Here is a 12,450-nt window from a genome sequence, read left to right as displayed (position 1 = left end):
TTTTATACCACAGTGGTATTTCATCGTAGGTGCATAGTGGTCTTAATTTACATTTCCCTAATAATGTTAAGCATCTTTTCATGTGGCTTTTTGCCATTTTTGCATCATATTTGACATCTTTGGCAAATCCAAGTTCACTCAGATATTTTTCCTGGTTTTTTTTCTAGAAATATTATAGCATTCACTTTTACATTTCAATCTATGATCCGTTTCAAATTAATTTTTTCTATATTGTCTGAAGTAAGGGTCTAATTATTATTATTTTGCATATGGCTATCCAATTATTTCAGCAATATCTGTTGAAAAGATTATCCTTTTCTCATTGAATTGCCTTGGCACCATTGTCAAGATCAATTGACTGCATGCCTGTGGATCTATTTCTGGAATCTCTATGGGTCAATTTTATTTTCTCTATTCCAATACCACGCTGTCTTGATTACCGTAGCTTTTATATAAGCTTCATGTTTTTTGATTTTTTTAAAAGCTTCACAGTTTTGAAATCAGGTAGTATAAATCAGCTTGTCAATTTCTACGAAAAATCACCAGGATTTCAGTTGAGTCTTTTATATCCTTAATGATTTTCTACCTACTGGTTCTGTCAATTATTGATAAAGTAGTGATGAAATCCCTGACTAAATGGTGGATTTTTCTATTTCTTCTTGTAGTTCTACCAGGTTTTGCTTCATGTATTTGGAGGCTCTATTGTTAGATACATAAACATTTTTATTGTTATAGCCTCTTATGAATTGACCACTTTATTATTATAAAGTCACTCCTTTTGTCCATGGTAATGTTTTTTGCTTGGAATCTACTTTGTCTGATATTAATATAACCGGTTATTCCAGCTTTCTTTTGATTAGTGTTAGCATGGCATATGATTTCCATCCTTTTACTTTTAACCTATGTGTATCTTTATATTTACATTATGTTTCTTGTAGGCAGCATATAGTTGGGTCTTGCATTTTTATGCAATCTGGTAATCTTTGCCTTTTATAATTGGGGTGTTTGAACCATTCACATTTTGTGTGATTATTGATATGGCTGGATTTAAATCTACCATCTTGCTATTTGTTTTCTATCTGTTCCATCTGTTTCCTTTTTCCTCTTTTTCTATTGTCTTTTGAATTGAGTATTTTTTTAATGATTGCATTTTATCTCTGTTATCTTATTAGCTGTAATTCTTTGTTTTCCCTTATAGTAGTTTGGAATTTATAATATACAATTTATCACAACCCACCTTCAAGTAACATCATACTACTTCACATGTAGTGTGAGAACTTACAGCAGTTTTATTCCAATACCTCTTCTAAGCCATGGTGCTATTGTTTCATACATTTTATTTGTGTATATATTATAAACTGCATAATATAATGTTATTGTTGTGGTTCAAATAGTCACTTATCTTTCAGAGAGATTTAAAAAGTAAGAAAAAAGTTTTTAATATTCACTCACATTTTTACCATTTCTGGGTGTAGATCTGGATTTCCATCTGATATGCCACCTGAGGCATTTCCTTTAATATTTCTTGTAGTGCAAGAAGGCCTGCTGGTTATGAATTACTATTTTTTGTGTGTGTGTGAGGAAGATCAGCCCTGAGCTAGCACCCGATGCCAATCCTCCTCTCTCTCTCTCTTTTTTTTTTTGCTGAGGAAGATTGGCCCTGAGCTAACATCCGTGCCCATCTTCCTCTACTTTATATGGGATGCCGCCATAGCATGGCCCTACAAGTGGTGCGTCTGTGCACACCTGGGATCCAAACCTGCAAACCCTAGGCCGCCACAGTGGAGCATGCACACTTAACTGCTTGTGCCACCTGGCTGGCCTTGAATTTTTTATTTTTTATGTCTGAAGGAGTCTCCATTTCATCCTCATTTTTGAAATATATATTCACTGGGTATAGAATTCTAGGTTGACAGTTTTCCTGTCAATACAATACAACTACCATTGTAGTGCAGATCTGTGCTATAAGAATGACCACTGTCATTCTTATCTCTGTTCCTCTGTATGTAGTGTATATTTTTTTCTCTGTATGCTTTTAACATATTCCCTTTATCACTGGATTTTAGAAATTTGATTATGATGTTCATTTGTGTCGTTTCCTTCATATATCTTGTGCTTGGGTTTGCAAGTTCCTTAGATCTGTGAGTTTATAGTTTTCATCAGATTTGGAAAATTTATCACCATTATTTCTTTACATATTTTTTTCTGTGTGCTCTTCTCTCTTCTCTACTTCAGCAACTCCAACTGCACACCCCTTGAAATAATAGCTCACTGATGCTGTGTTCATTTTTCCTTTCAGTCTTTTTTCTTTCTGTGTTTCATTTTGGATACTTTCTACTGCTATGTCATTAATTTTACTATCCTTCTCTTCATCAGTGTCTAACATACTATGAATTCCAGTCAGTGGGTTTTGTTCATCTTAGATTTTGTAATTTTTGTCTCTAGAAGTTAATTTGTATCATTTTTATATTTTCCATTTCTTCAATTAACATGTTCAATCTTTACCCTGTTGAATATATGGAATATATTTATAATAACTGTATATCCTTGTCTACTAATTCTATCATCTGTGACATTTCTGGGGTTTTTTTTATGATTGATTTTTTTTCCTCATTATGGGCTGTGTTTTCTTGCTTCTTTGCGTACTTAGTAATTTTTTATGAGATGCCAGACATTTTGAATTTACATTGTTTGGTGCTGGATATTTTTCTATTGTTATAAATACTCTTGAGCTTTATTCTGGGGAAACAATTTAATCCTTTCAAGGCTTGCTTTTGTTAAGTGAAATCAGAGCAGCCCTTAGTCTAGGGGTAATTTGGCCTCACTACAGAGGCAATACCCTTCTGAGTACTCTACCAGATGCCCCATGAATTAGGAGATTTCCACTCTGGCTGGTGGGAACATGTGCTCTGCCAGGCCCTTTGAGAGCTTGAGGATTGTTCCTTCCAATTCTTTTGTGTGTGGGTTTTCCCTGGTCCCAGGTGGTTTCCTCATATGCATGCACTGATCAGTATTCAGGTGAGCACTCCAGAGAGACCCTCTGCAGATCTCTGAAGCCTCTCTCTGTGCAGCCCTTTCCTCTAGTATTCATCTCTGTGACTCTCTCTGTGGATACTTTGCTGTCTTCAGAATTCCAGCTTCTTCTCCTCCACTGAAGGAGACTGCCAGACTCTACCTGGGTTCATCTTCCTGAGCTGCTGCCTTGAAACTCTCTCTAGACGGTAAACTAGGACAATGGTAGGGCTCACCTAATTTGTTTCCCATCTATCGGGACTCATTATCCTATGCCAACTAATGTCTAATGTCTGTAAACAGTCATTTCATGCATTTTGCTCAGTATTTTAGTTGTTTTATGTGGAAGAGTCACTCTGATGTCAAGAACTGAGAAGGGTCTAAAATTTTACCCTACTTATAAGCTAATAAGTTTCATACCACAGTTTCATAGATGCTGGTAAAAGACATGAGACTCCTGGGTCAGAGACAGAGGACTCTATTACTCACAGCACAGCAGACAGCATGAGCTTCATGTTGTCATTGATTTCCCTTGCCACTGCTGCTCCCCACCAAGTCCCACAGAGTGATGTGGAGCAGCACAGGTGGATGCTGCACACACAGTAGATTTGTATCACAGCTGAGAAAACTTGCGCTTAGGAAACCCCCATCTTATAAGGGGCCCACTAGCAAACCTATCCATTAGAAAGACATTATCTTTATTATCCTGGTCAGAAAACAAGTCAACTCTCTGCCCTAGAGGGTATACTTTCTCTATAGTCCAAGGTTGTTTGCTATGCAAACGTCCTTGAAAAGATATTCTGTAAAAAAGCTGATATAAGATGTGCAGAAAAACCATTGAGAGTTGCCTCCCAACACCAGTCCTATTACTCCATCTTGGCCGGAAGCAGAAGGAGAGAATAATATTTTAAACTGCATTTGAAAATTATGATTCCACTCCTCTTTCTAAAGATAGAAAAGATAACTTGTGTTATTGCTACTTTTTCTCAGGACTAATAAGGAAATTAAAATTGTCAAGCAAAGAAAGTAAAATTATGGTTTTGAATGAATGAATGAATGTTTTAGAGACAAGGTACTGCTTTATATTGTGGAGCAGTAATTAACTCTTCCTCCAGTAGGAAAGAAGCATTTGTGACCTCTGAGTATCCTAGATTTCCCAGAGTGTGTGCTCCTCACTTTTCCTTGTTTTTTTTCAGAGGGTGTTATTCCTGGGCCCCCCACAGACCTCTCTGTCACTGAGGCCACCCGAAGCTATGTGGTGCTAAGCTGGAAACCCCCTCGCCAGCGTGGCCATGAGGGCATTCTGTACTTTGTGGAAAAGGTAAGACTCTGGGATCAACATTATTACCCGATGCCACTTGCTAAAGATTTATTTAAAGAAGATATTAAATTTCCATTGTGTCCTGAAGTCTTTAAACCCTATAAACTGTGAACATTCACCACAGAAAAAATGTATATTACACAGAACTTTGCCTGAAAGTTCAGGGGATTTGTGGATCCTTGAGGCTCAGCCATAGACTCCTAAGAGATCCACAGACCCCAAATCATAAGCCCTGTAGGAAGAGACATGTTCCTGAAATTGTAGATTGCCTATATGACAATGTTTTCTAGAGATTTTCTCTGTCTCCCTTGCTGTAGTAATGGCTTTTCATCCGTCTTTCATGTGTCTTTCTGCAGTAGGGAATGAACATCAATGAGGGTAGATGGGTGAAAGGAATAGAAGTTACAATACTTTCTAATGCCTGAGAGAGTTGAAGAGGGAAAGTCCTCACATGCTGCTTCACGCTTGGCGAGCGCTACTCTAAGTGCAGGTGGTGGGGTGGGGCCAGGGATGACAAAACAACATAAGATATTGGCTGGTTCTTTCCCTGAATTATCTTACAATTATATGGTAATTATATTGTTAGAGAGGGCAGCATACAATGAAGGCCTAAAATGCATGGAATGATGACAATTATGTGGAATCTATCATATACCTACATTTGAGGAGAGTTCTAATAAGTATTTATGCCCAGAAAATGGAGAAGAGCCAAGACCTGGAGAGGACATTATTTGGGGGAACTGCTTCAGCTGCAAGTGCAGACACATAGGGGAACCCGCCAGGCAAGGCATGGGGCTTAAGGGGTGGAAGAAGTCCTTGGCTAACAGGATAATTGCTAGTGGTAAAGGACATTTAAAGAGAATTTGCCTAACATGTGGTTCAACTCTTATACGTTGTTGGTGGGAGAGTAAATTGGTCCAACCACTACGGAAAACAATATGGAGTTTCCACAAAAAATGAAAAATAGATCTACCATGTGATCCAGCAATTCCACTTCTGAGTATTTATCCAAAGGAAATGAAAACAGGATTTAAAGGAAGCCCCCAGGGAAAGATGTCAGATATTGGCTATGTTAAAAGGGAAAGTCCAGAGATAAGGACACTGACTTCACAAGTAGTACTGGAGGAAACTCAACATCCTCAAAAAATACATGGCCTGGGGGTGGGAGGAGGAGGGAGATGAAAAAACAATTTTCCACAAGATATATGCACTCCCATGTTTATCACATTATTCATAATAGCCAAGATATGGAAACAACCCAAATGCCCACCAACAGATGAACAGATAAAAAAGGTGTGGTACATATATGCAATGGAATATTATTCAGCCATGAGAAAGGAGGATATTCTCCTACTTGCAACAACGTGGATGGACATTAGACATTATGCTAAGTGAGATAAGTCAGACAGAGAAAGACAAGTAATGTATGGTATCACTTATATGTGGAATCTAAAAATTCGAACCTGTAAAAAACAGAGAGTAAAATGGTGGTTACCAGAAGATTGGGGGTGGGGCGATAAGAGTAATAGTGTTTAAGGATACAAACTTAGGGCCGGCCCCATGGCTTAGCGGTTAAGTGCGCGCACTCCGCTGCTGGCGGCCCGGGTTCGGATCCTGGGAGTGCACCAATGCACCGCTTCTCTGGCCATGCTGAGGCCGAGTCCCACATACAGCAACTAGAAGGATGTGCAGCTATGACATACAACTATCTACTGGGGCTTTGGGGTAAAAAATAAATAAATAAATAAATTATTAAGGATACAAACTTGTAACGAATAGTAAGTAAGCCATAGAGATCTAATGCACAGTATAATGAATATAGGCAATGATATTGTACTATAATTATGTAATGTAAGTATTGCTCCATTGGCAATCATATTACAATATGCAAATGTATCAAAGTAACATGTTGTACACCTTAAACTTACACAATGTTACATGTCACATTTACTCAACAAAAATAAATAAAATGAGGTTCAAAATCCATTTGTTAGGAAAGTTTTGATTAGAATATAATTGAAAAAAATGAAACGAAAGTAATTTTATTTTATCTTATATGTTAGAACATTTACATTTGTATTGGCAGCTATGCACCATTTTTTTAGAGCAATAAATGAAATAGGTGTTTGTACTTTTTTGAATATTTTATTTTTTTACAATACAGTATTATTAACTATAGTCACAATGCTGTATATTCCATTCCATGACTTATTTGTTTTATAACTGAAATTTGTACCTTTTGACCCCCTTCAGCCATTTTGCCCATCCCCCTGCCTCTGGCAACCGCCAATCTGTTCTCTGTATGTATGAGTTCAGGTTTTTTTGGTTTTTTTGTTTGTTTGTTTTGAGATTCCACTTATAAATGAGATCGTACAGTATTTGTCTTTGTCTGACAGTTTTTATAAAATTGTGCAATAGCTTGAAAGTATCATTTACTTTACATTTTACTTTCATAGCAAAATCCTAGAAAAGGTCTTTTTTTTTTGCAAAAATATTATGGAGCACAATTAATTTTCCTAAAAGCCTCTCTCTTTTATCCTTAATGCTATTCTGATTATTCAATTTTAGAACACTTGTGGGGCCACCTTCCCTGACAATTATTACAAGAGAATAGATAGCATAGGTATAAGGTGTGTGCAAATCTGCGCAATTTAGGTAAAAACATAAAAGCAATATACAACTATTTTTATGGCCTTTTAATTATTTCAAATCAGTGGCTCTTGAGAAAATTATACTGGATTGAAAATGCTAGGGTCTGCAGTTTCCTTTTATTTATTACTTTTCTTTGATAAGGATGTTTAGTTCATGTCTTTGAGGAGCATGCCTCACTTCCTTCTTATCCCTAGCAAATTGGTAACAATAAATGGATCATCTTTCAGCATGCAATACGGACATCTTCCAAGAGACTCTGATTTTACCAAAATAATATTAAAAATTTATATCTTTATTAATTTTTTTTATTTTCTAAATATTAGCCTCAAATAAAATATAACTTGAGTAGCATTCTCAGTTTTTAAAGAAAATTTTTCTGAATTTTTTTTAATAGAGGGCAAGAATAGAGTGATAAATGTTCACTTCCTGGTGTGTTTAATATACACCCCCCACTGAATCTTTTTGAAACACTCCACAGGAAGAGAGTTCTGAATAAGCTCTGTGACAGTAACTACCATCTTTCCTATAATAATGACACAGTAACAACCTACTACTGAAGCATTTTCTTCAGATGAGTCAACTTTGGTTTCTGTTGAACATTTCCTCTGGTCACATAAACTCTAATTTCTCCAGAAAGGTCTGTAACTTCCCTAGACCTAAATACATGAGTCTTGATTAAAAATTTAAGTATTCTTCTACCAACGTGTCTATTAGTATGGAACAGAGAGGACATTTAAGGGTGCAGCATGGGTAGGGAGGCCTGTTCAGGCACAGCCGATACATACAACACGCCCAAGATGTTGAAGTGTTGGGGGAGCAGAACACGTCTGGAGACCTGGGGCACATTTACGGAACTATCCAAATGTCAAACCGTTCCCCCGAGCTGAGTCTCAAATTATTTCTGATGAACCACTTCTAATAACGTCGACCTTCCTATAGGGAAATGTTTCACATGCTTGTCGTGTGGCGAGTTTCCATCCCCAGAATGTTCACACCCATGGCAGTATTGCCTTTTCAGTTACCCCCGTGTTTACGCTTCTTCATGGAACTTTTTACCTAGGATTTGCGTGCACATAAAGTATGAGCTTGCCTTTCATGGCTCGAGGCTTACAACCAGTTGCACAATGTCCATGAGCCCTGAAATGGTTGAAATTGAGGAATTTATTAGCAAGGGAATCGGATGAATCAAGTCTCCACACTCCCAGCCCCCTATCCTACTGTGTTCTTTTTAGCCCAAAACTTTTTCCTTAGTTGTCATACGTCTTGGGCTCTTCCGCTCATTCCCCTATCAAAAATCTGGTCATGTCAGAGACAAGGATCGTTATCACTTCATAGCTCTCTTTTTGTCAGCAGGAATGAAAATAGCTGATGTTTACTATGGACCAGGCACTGTTCTAAGTACTCGACACATGTTAACCCACTTAATTTTTACAGTATCCCTTTGAGGGAAACACTTTTATTTTCATCATGCCTATTTTGTAGAGGAGGAAATTAAGGCATTGATGGGGTATATAATTTGCCCAAGGTCCTACAGCTACTAAGAGGCAGAGCTAGGATTTGAACCTGGGCAATCTGGCTCAGGTCCGTATATCCAACTATTACACTTTGCTGTCTTTCAATGTTCTCAAACCTAACTCTTCTCTGGAGCTTTGATAACCGCACAATACTACTCCACAACACCTACTTCTGAGCGTAGTTGAAAGGATTAGAGAGTTACAATGGCATATGAAGTTCTTAGCACAGTGAAAGGCAGCTATTGTTTTAATTATGAAAGTATAAATGACTGATAATTGCTTATGTGTTCCCCAGGGGAGAATATGTCAAAATGAATCGAAGCCATAAACTAAAGGATTAAAGGTCTGGGAGAATTTTATCTTCAGTGGATAGCAAGTTGATGCTTTAGGGAGAATTTATCCTCTCTACCCTCCCACGCACAACTGACACATTGTCACATAAGGCACTGCAAGGGACTTCAGAGGTTACCTTGTCAAATTTTCTTATTTTACAGATAATAAAACTGAAACCAAGAGCTCTCATGTGACTTTCCCAAGGTCGTGTAGTTCATTATTGACAAAGCTAGGACCAGAATCGATGCTTCTAGGTCCTTTTCGCCACACCGTATTGCCAGGTCCCATTTCAAGTCGATGAAGATTATGATGAGTGATGTACCAGTAAATTTATATTCCATAGACTGTATCATCCTTGACAGCTGGTCGGTCTATCACAAGGTTTGGATTTCTGAAAAAGTCTCTTGCAACTGTTCAAAAGTTCTGTAGCAAAATCGCTCGTGCTGACCTTGACAGGGTCAAAAACTAGAATAGGAGGGAGAAGGATTACTGAAGACTGCCAATAGTTTTCTTATCAGACTATTCTCTACCAAAGCTCAGTTTTACTCCCACATCCTTCTTTCAAGGATTTCAAAGCTGCTCTAGATCATTTTAATTCTAAGAATAGAATCTGTTTAGTTTTTCCCATCATTTATTCTAAAATATGGGCTAGAAAAAACGAATATTTTCTTTATCTTTTACAAACTTCATCCCTTCGTTCATTCAGAAAAATTTATTCATTCAGAAAAAAAATTGTTGATTATCTACTATGTGCCAGATACAATTCTAGGCTCTGGGGTATAGCAGTGAACAAGACAGCTCCCTGAACTCATTTCGTTGGAATTTACTTTCCAGTGGAGGAGACGACAAATAAATAATTTAATTTCAAATAGTGATAAGTGTTTTGAAGAAAAATAAAGCAGGGTAAGGGACAGAAAGTGATGGGAAAGGAGCAAAGAACTCTTAGATTGGTGATGGGGAGGGAGTAACCAAGGAGGCCTTTCTGAGGAGGTGATATTTGAGCATAGACCTGAACGATGTTATGAGTCACTAAACAACATTCAAAATAATAAAGTTTATAACAATGAAATGAAAGTTTAAGTAACTAACCTAGCATATTAAATTTAATCACCCACACTAAGAATTAGAAAAGATCTGATCCCAAACTATCTTCTAAATAAATTAAGGACTTTTGTAAGTAAATCAGTGACCTTATTTAGTTAATAAAGGAAGTGAAGTATTAAAGTTGCATGTTTGTCCAACAGTACAAAGCCATATTTGGATTTAGATAATCCTATGGACTTCAGATGCTTCATTCCCCATTTCCTCCACATCTCTTCTCCAGTCCAACTCGAATAACAGTTAATAGTCTGTTGGCAGATAAATAAAGCTTCAAGATGCCTGGCCTAGAGTTCCCATTTCTCCTTGCTGTGCTTTCAATGGGTTTCACTGTTCTGGCTGCAGTGTGACGCAGAGACAGAGAACTGGCAGCGGGTGAACACGGAGCTCCCTGTGAAGTCTCCCCGCTTTGCTCTGTTCGACTTGGCTGAGGGGAAATCCTACCGTTTCCGCGTCCGCTGTTCTAATTCGGCAGGAGTTGGTGAGCCCTCAGAGGCAACAGAAGTGACTGTGGTAGGGGACAAACTTGGTAAGTATAGAGTTTGGTTGAGCAACTGTAAACTTATTTTACTTCAATTCAAGAGAAAATCCAAAGCAAGAATCTCATTAGAATATATATGTATACATGCAGAAGTAAAAATGGTGACATCCTTCTTTCATATTATAAATTTAATTGATGACTCTACTTGACTAATACATTAAACAAAAACATTGTTATGAATTACAAAGTTATGAAAAGTAAACTTATCCAGGCGTTTCAACAGTACTGGTAATGTATTTTTTCTGGAGTGGGTTGATATGTTCATGGGTTTTTAGTTTTTCATTATGCTCCCAAAGTAACATATTTACTTTTTAATTTTCTGCCTTAACAAATCTATTATAAAATAAAGCAACTGCATGTTTGACATGATTATTTGTATAAAATATATATGTTTGTGTGTCTGTGCATATGTGATAAGCATGAATTTTTAAAACCACCTGAGTTTGATCATCATTTTCCTCTTTTCTCAGATATTCCCAAGGCCCCAAGCAATATCATCCCAAGCAGAAACACAGATACGTCAGTGGTAGTTACATGGGAGGAATCCAAGGATGCTAAAGAGCTGGTCGGGTACTACATCGAGTCCAGCGTTGTTGGCTCTGGCAAGTGGGAGCCGTGCAACAACAACCCAGTGAAGGGCTCACGGTAACCTCACGTGTGTGTATACTGGGGGGGGCCTTCTGACCCTAGAGCCACAGAGGCTGCCAAGAGGAAACATAGCCGAGGACCCATACAGCAATACAAACATCCAGTGGACGGAGACTGTTTTTAAACATTATACTTTAAATATCCTAATGAATTTACAATTAAACATAAAAGTTTACTTATGATTTCCATAATGCCAGCTATGATAAGAGTTCATTTTATGGCTTTTTTCTGGTTCTTTTCCTTTATGCTATTTGTCCTTTTTACCCCTCTGTTCTGGTGTTTAATATCCAATGTGATACTAGCTTCCAAGAATCTAATAGGCTCTAGCTAACATAAATTACCCAGGCATTTTAAATGAACAGAAAAAAGTATCACCATTTTACAAATTCTGAATATCAGCATGGTTAAACCCAGTGCTAAGGAGACATAAATAACACCAAAACAAAGGCATTCAGGATACTTTGCCACCTCTTTGTATTTGCTTCTAATGTGGGGAGGTTTATTTTTTCTTGCTTTCAAATATTTTATCAACCAGCTGTGCAAGTTGATGGTGAATTCTGGCCTGCACCCAAACTCTGAGCCTCTTTTGATTTAGGACAGTCTGAGAGGGGATCTCCCCCTAAAAATTGTCTTGTTAAACAGTCTCGTTAAGCAGCTTCTGGTTTGACCACTTCTAAGTCCAAGGACCCTCACAGGATGAGTTGGTTCTTTTGCAGAATATGAGAGAATAGAGACAAACCAATTAATGGGAGAAGGCAATATGTTTTGCAAGAGATCATTTGGCCTGTTTGTGAATCTCAACTTTTACTCTGGGTTTCCAACATTTTCCTAGAACTATTTAGAAACATTCACAGAGGGTAGGCAGAGTCTGTTTTTCCACAAACGTTTGGGAGCTGCTCAGAGGCAGGTGCCATTTTTTATTCATCTTAGTATTCACAATACCTAGCTCAGTGTCTGGAACACTGAAGCACTCAATAAATATCACTGAACTGAGCTGACCTGAGGGATTGGCCTAAATTATGGCTGACTTTATTAAATATTCCAACATGCTAGTAGTCATAGAGTCCTTAGCAGACCTGTTATTTCCTGTCATTACAGTCCTTAAGAGGGATTAAAATGTTACAGTGATTCATGAAACAGCTATGTATAGCCATAATAGCCATTAAAGAGTGAGGTTGTTGTATGTGTGAAACTGCCCATGGATTTACACCTCTTTATTGGAGACTTATATCTCAATGGTAATTCTGGAGTCCATTTTTCACCTTATTTTCAGATTGTAGTGTTATTTCTCGAGTAATTGTACCTTCCCTGGCAGGCAGAGAGGCAGTGAC

The 12,450-nt window shown here is 37.6% G+C and overlaps 1 protein-coding gene across 1 annotated transcript in view; it reads left to right on the top strand.

Annotated features, from left to right (window-relative positions):
- The window catches only part of MYOM1 (myomesin 1), a 138,018-nt gene that overhangs the window by 67,449 nt on the left and 58,119 nt on the right, over positions 1 to 12,450 (top strand). The window contains 3 exon segments of the mRNA XM_058556881.1: positions 4,209 to 4,333; positions 10,276 to 10,459; positions 10,942 to 11,116. Of these exon segments, the coding sequence (XP_058412864.1) occupies positions 4,209 to 4,333; positions 10,276 to 10,459; positions 10,942 to 11,116 (484 nt within the window).

This window comes from Diceros bicornis, chromosome 16 (genome assembly GCF_020826845.1).
Source record: "Diceros bicornis minor isolate mBicDic1 chromosome 16, mDicBic1.mat.cur, whole genome shotgun sequence".
NCBI lineage: Eukaryota > Metazoa > Chordata > Mammalia > Perissodactyla > Rhinocerotidae > Diceros > Diceros bicornis.
The sequence above is the reverse complement of the archived record's forward strand: the minus strand, read 5'-3'. Positions and strand labels throughout refer to the sequence as shown.